Source organism: Anneissia japonica, unplaced genomic scaffold, assembly GCF_011630105.1.
Source record: "Anneissia japonica isolate Jap-2015-1 unplaced genomic scaffold, ASM1163010v1 scaffold287960_len3192837_cov198, whole genome shotgun sequence".
NCBI lineage: Eukaryota > Metazoa > Echinodermata > Crinoidea > Comatulida > Comatulidae > Anneissia > Anneissia japonica.
Genome location: NW_022712725.1, coordinates 5,349 through 11,841, shown reverse-complemented (window position 1 = coordinate 11,841; position 6,493 = coordinate 5,349). Strand labels below are relative to the sequence as shown.

General features: G+C 35.4%; 1 protein-coding gene across 3 annotated transcripts in view; it reads right to left on the bottom strand.

Moving 5' to 3' along the window:
- The window catches only part of LOC117108107 (cyclic nucleotide-binding domain-containing protein 2-like), a 16,186-nt gene that overhangs the window by 8,093 nt on the left and 1,600 nt on the right, over positions 1–6,493 (bottom strand). Inside the window, exons 1-6 of one of the 3 annotated variants that reach the window (XM_033250051.1) lie at positions 4,000–4,371; positions 2,844–2,885; positions 2,217–2,435; positions 1,745–1,908; positions 1,129–1,285; positions 637–788 (exon numbers count right to left, since the gene is read on the bottom strand). In XM_033250051.1, coding sequence (XP_033105942.1) covers positions 637–788; positions 1,129–1,285; positions 1,745–1,908; positions 2,217–2,435; positions 2,844–2,885; positions 4,000–4,074 — 809 coding nt within the window. In that variant the 5' untranslated portion in view covers positions 4,075–4,371. Of the gene's footprint in view, positions 1–636; positions 789–1,128; positions 1,286–1,744; positions 1,909–2,216; positions 2,436–2,843; positions 2,886–3,797; positions 3,969–3,999; positions 4,372–6,493 lie in introns of those variants that run through there. The other 2 variants (XM_033250052.1, XM_033250050.1) reach the window with 2 other exon arrangements.

Below are 6,493 nucleotides of genomic sequence, written 5' to 3'. Positions count from 1 at the left end.
ATAGACAGATATACTGTATATATATTTAAGGCACAATATAATGGTGTGCTTTATCAGCTATAGTTGATAACTAATGTTAGCTTACTGATTGCAGACCAGGTCACTTGGTCAATATTGCGGTATGTCAACATACTTCTATCGGCTCCATTTATTATGTGATATAATATCGCTACTGGTCAAACTACTGATAACACTTCGGTTTATAGCGCTTTCAATCACAACGAGACACAAATCATCACCATCCAGTTTTTATCTGTCTGTTAGCATATTTGAAAGTTCATGCAAAAACTCCACGATACAACGATGATAGAAACGGGTTATCTACTTTGCGTCTGTAATGAACCGCTTCTTGGATATTGTTGCTGAAGACCCACAAAACGACAGCCATTCGTAGAGAAGCATTGCTGAGTATGGGTTATGGAAGGGACTAGCGCAAAACATTGGACATAACTGTTGAATGATTGGTCAGTTGTTAAGCTTGATTGAAACTCATGAAAGGTCCATTTATTATTTTTAATTAAAAAGTTCAAAGTTTACTTAATTAAACATACGAAGTAAGCAATTAGGGGTTTCTTTTTAAATGGGGCGACCAAAAAATTGAAAAAAATACACGAGATTGGAGACCCTTTAACCTACCTAAAGAACTCATACCGATATTTAAATTCCTTTTCAAAGTGAAGATGGAGTCCGTTGCAGTAGAACTGGTCCCTGTCGACAGCTAACAACTCTGTTTCTTCCATACACACGACCGTGGCTGTACGTCGTACATCCTTCAGAAGAGCAATTTCCTATATTGGCAAATAAAATATTCCAGAATGATCCATTAAAAAAATTTTTGATGGTAATTATTTAAATTATAATTGTCTTTGTCACTTTTGTATGTATAGACATTGAATTCAATTTATTTACGCGCAAATCATAGTTATCATATATTTTTTTCTGTTGCATGTTTTAATGTATTTCAACATCATTATACAAACCTGACAGAATTAGACTGCATGAACAGTGTAAATAATGGATGATGTTTCTCCCCTCTAAGAAGATGGTATTTTGCCATTATCATGACCAGAACATTTGTTTTCATTATCATTATAGTATTACACAAATTAATATTAAATCAACTCTTACCCCGAAACAAGCTCCTTTCTTGAGAACTGTTACCTCTTTCTTGATAAAAGCTGTGCCTTCGTCTATATCAAGCGTCACGCCAGCTGCCCCAGAGAAAACAAAATAGAATGCGTAGCCTAAATGACCCTTCCGCACGACAACTCGCCTTCTGTTGTATCTAAGAATACATTAATATACCAAATAATGGCTAGTAAGATAGCTTGAATTGAGCTAAAAATTTGAAACCAAATAAATTACATTAAGTAAGCGTACATCATCATCATTTAACATCCCAACCCGTGGTTTAGGAATTGTATGTAACGGTGGTACAATGTTAAAATTAAAATATAGTTGAACATTAAAATACTAATTTACAATTACAAAAAAGCAATTAATTTACTTAATAGAGATTGCACATTAAAATACTATTTTACAATAACAAAAAATACTACTACAACAAAACAATTTATTTACTGTATACAAAATTTACTAAATACAAGCAAGTAGGCCTATGTTATTTACAATATTAATAAGAAAAAGATTTTAGGTTTGCGTCATATTCGTTAGAGCATTGGTTAATGGGCACGTATGGATGAATGTACCATGCAAAAACACGCATTATATACAAGCTTCGTACCTCTCAAGCCGAACAACCTTGCATATCAGATTCTGTGAAACGCGCGTGTACTTGCGAAAACTATGAAGACCACACATCAACCCACGAATCACTGCGATATCGGCTGGTGTTCGGTCCTCGGGATCTTTTTCCAACAATGATTCTGCCTTCTTCGGCCATTTAAACTAAAAGTACGGAAATTAAATCAATGTCATTAGGATGGTTTATTCTTTTACGCATCAACACAAACACAGCGGTTGCGCACATCATCTTGTATATAGACGCACCATCTCAACAACGTAAACTGAGACACTTATTTCAAACACACGATCTAGATCTAAATTTTTTCGTTGGTATTTATGTAAGCATTTAGTTTAAGAAAATACCTGTCGTCAGAAAGTTTTGTTTCGAATAGTTTGAACAATGATGGTGAATGTACATTGTGCATATCGCAGTTGCTGGGTTCAAATCATATGATCATACAGCACATTACCTCATAGTTAAATTTGAAATTCTTTCTGTTAAAACTTATTGTTTCGTTTGTGTCAGGTGACGAAACGACGACATGTTGCTTGGAGGCTGTCCCCAAAAGTTCGGGCATGTGTGCAGCAAATGTGCTATGTCCAGCCTCGTTCGCATACTTGTTGAGGTTTATGTTCACAGCGCAGATCATACGAACTTGTCGGATCGCCTTCTTGAATTTCTCCCTCGGCTATGTTGAGGAAAAAAGTTTAACAATATCAAACCAGCTTATTAAAAATAGGCCTACGGCATTTTTTTTAAATTGGTACAATACATTATTGAAAATTTTATTTACATTCTCAAAATGTAAACATCATGAATTGTGTATTTATAATTCGATCGATACAGCGCGTTGCCTCGTTCACATAATATACGCGCCGCTGATGATTCAAATGCAATGTAATTGCAAAGACGACTTGAAGTCGTGACAAGCCTAATGTCTTTCTTTATATTGCTCATTTTGCATGTACAGTATATGTTATTCATAAACATATTACATGGATTAGTGTCGTCGTATAATGCCGTAATTATGATTGCATCTGAAGGACATAAATTAATTTATGGATTCTCATTTTCTATTATACATTTGCAACATTACCGTTAGATTTGACTTCCAAACTCTGCGATCAACCTTTTCATCCTATAAACAAGAAAACAAAAGAAAGTGTAATCAAAAGAAGTAAAATGCATATTACATTATTTTACTCGGGAAACAATTAGTAACCGGGATTCTAAACCTTTAAATATAAATAAAAATGATAACTTAGGCCTGAAAAACGTCTATCGTGGATTACGGGTCCTAAAGCAGTAAACGTTCAAGGGGTTTACGGTATGACGAATCGTAAATTTATGCTTAAATTATGCTACTGTTACCCTACTGCATTTACTACTGCTTTGTTATTAGTATACCATGGAGGTATAGTAGGAAGGGGCTGTATTTTATCAATATTAATGGGTACCGTACTAATAAAACAAGAACTACATTTAATAGCTGCAAATAACCTGTCTTTTCGGCAGCTGTCTCTTTGGCCAATATATTTGTAATTTCCGCCACGAACCCCCGTACGTCTTATTCAACTGCCTAATCTTGCAGATTACAGCGATCTTTATTTTGGTCTACAATAATCGTTTACGAGAAAATGCAAATTTTCCTGATTTTTATTCGATACTGTCCTACTTATGTGCTACTGTTGATCCCGGGAAGTGCTTATAAAGGAGCATTGCTTATCTCCTTCTGCTGCACTGATCTCTGTCTCAGATGCAGATTTATTCGGCCCTGACTTACTTTAAACAGTGGCACACACTAAATAGAGGTGTGTGTCCATCCTTATATAATTAAATTGCGTAAAATTAACAGAACAATGCAAAACTTATAAAATACAATAAAAAAAAAAAAAGAAAAGAAAAGAGAAAACTTGATTAAACACAATGAACATCAAATGAAATATAAAATAAATATTTAAAAATTACACCGTTTTTTATGATCTGTATCAGAGTACGCTCGCCCACTATGAGTAAAAGAGACAATTCAATGAAAAAATGTGCAATTCACCTGTTCTACTGTTGCTCACATATATAATGTGAAAGGTTAGGAAATCCTCTGTTGAAGATATACAGGGTACTCGAACATCAATCTAAAGTGTGTAGGTCTCAGCTATACACTTTTTAAAAATAAGAACAAGTACCGTAAAATTTTCCCCAGGCTCTGTTCTTATTTTTATCTTAATTTTACACACTTTTCAAACATCACTTACCCCTATTTTAGATCTAGTGTCTGTGAATTTAAAATAACCAATATCCATCAAAAACGTCTTGTTCACAATAGGCATGACCTTTCAAAATCTGCCGGTTCCTATCGCCTGGCTGGCCAATGTCAGTGTATCGATTAAAATTTCTTTGAAATGTTGTTGCATAAACACGCCTTTTTCTTGGCCAATAGTTCGCGGTTATTTAATTGTGTTTTGTAACAACTAAATGCATCTTAATTACACGTTGCACTTGTCATCGATTTTGTACTTGGTGATGTAATTAGATTCACATTTAGCAGAATGATAGGTCTACTTATTACTTATTGCTCACAATGATGTCTATGTAAACGTCTCGAGAATTGTCTTGAGCCCATAAAAATAAACACATAAAAGCCCAATAACTCCGATATTTATTGTTATATTTTTGGATAATTGTCTTAAACAGGACCATTTTTAAAAACAGACTGCAATAAATATGTTTTAAATAAATGAATATTAAATCCCTATAATATGTTCTGTCTATTTGATTGAATCAAATTAAGACCAATGTTGAAGTCTCTAATAACATTCCACAATGTTGAGGCACCCTCGCAGACGACCATTATTACCCGCTTTAGCCCACTAATCAAATCATACAATACCATAAGATGAAAATGTTATCATAATATCAGTGTTAGTATTCAATTTATGATGATTTCAACATTTACTACCGGTACGTATTTAAATCGTAAGACCATAACCTTAATAATAACGATGATGCTAATAAAGGTTATGATAATGATAGTGATAAGGAGGATAATAGTGATGTGAGTATAGGCTATGGTTATAATAAATATAATGATGACGCTGCACCTGATTATGCTGGGCTACTACTACTGCTGCTAATGCTCTGCTGCCGCTACTGTTACTTATACTGATGATGATGATGTTCTGCTTCTGATGCTGCTGATGATGTTCTGCTACTGCTACTACTGCTGATGGTGATGCTTTGCTATTGCTGCTAATGCTTCTGAAGATGATGCTCAGCATGCTGCTGCTGCTGATGATGATGTTCTACTGCTACTGCTGCTTATGATGATGATGATGATGATGGTGATGCTCTGCTGCTGATGCTACTTCTACTTTACTACTGCTGATGACGATGATGCTCTCCTGCTGCTACTATTGCTGATGATGATGCTAATGATGATGTTCTGCTACTACTGCTAATGATAATGATGATGCTCTACTCTAGGCCTACTGCTGCTACTGATGCTTCTAATGCTGCTGCTGATGATGAAGATGCTCTGCTGTTGCAGCAAGATGCTAATTATGATGTTCTGCTGCTGCTGTTGATGCTCTGCTGCTGCTAATGATGACGTTAATAATAATCATATTGACGATGCTAATGATGATATTGATATTGATAATAATGTTGATATTGATAGTGGTGCTGTCGTTGCTGCATGCCTGACGATGACGATGATAATACTGTATTATAATACTGGTCATCATCATTAATCGGCAATTATCATCTATGCGAGCAAAGACTATGTTGTTGATATAATTGCAAGTGGTGGCGGTGATGGTAATATTATGTTGATAATAAGGAGGTTCTTTCTTTATTATTCGTATTTGTTGAGTGTGTGGAAAACGGGATTCGATAACGAGAACGAAAATGTGACGTATATGTAACGTAGCCGTTTTCGTTATCGTTTTCGTAAGGTTGCGAAACCTCCCTAATAGTGATTGATGATGACAACAATGATTATATGATGATGAGTAGGGCTATACCTAATATTAATAATATATGATGATGAAAGATTATCGATGGTAACGATAGTAATGATAAAGGTAATTATATATAGTGACAATAGCTGTAATAGATATCTTGATCTTAATAATTATGATGTTTTCACAAACTACATGCCTGCAGAAATAATTGAAAATAATTGTACATAGGCCTAATTGTTTTCACCGATCAAAACCTCTGACGTCAATACACTTATAATTACCGTATATACTTGATTTCCATGATAACATCGACCAGTAATACATACAAATATATGTATGTTATCAAGAGTGTAAAGAAATCGTGTTCGGTCTCCTTCTCCAGGTTTAAATCAACACATATTTATAGTTTTACAGTAGATCACGTCCTACACGTATCATATAAATATATTCTCCACAACCACGGTTTTCTGTACCCTGTAACGAGAGCAGGGTGAAGCCAGGATTTACCCGATGGGGGCCGAGATCCCCGACGAGGCGATGTCACCGACGAGAGCAATGTGGGCGTGGTCGGGCGTCGCTCAAAATGTTCCGAAATTGGTCCAAGAGGCGAACGGCGAAGCTCCCGAAAAATATGACAATTTAGGGGTTTCAAAGGTTTATTTAATCGATTTTATAGATAGAGTCTAATAATATGTAGCAAAATTGTTTTTTCTCCCAGACGAATTGTGGTTTTTCTAAAAAAAAAAATCGAACCCCCCCCCCCCCCCCCCCCCCCCCCCCCCCCCCT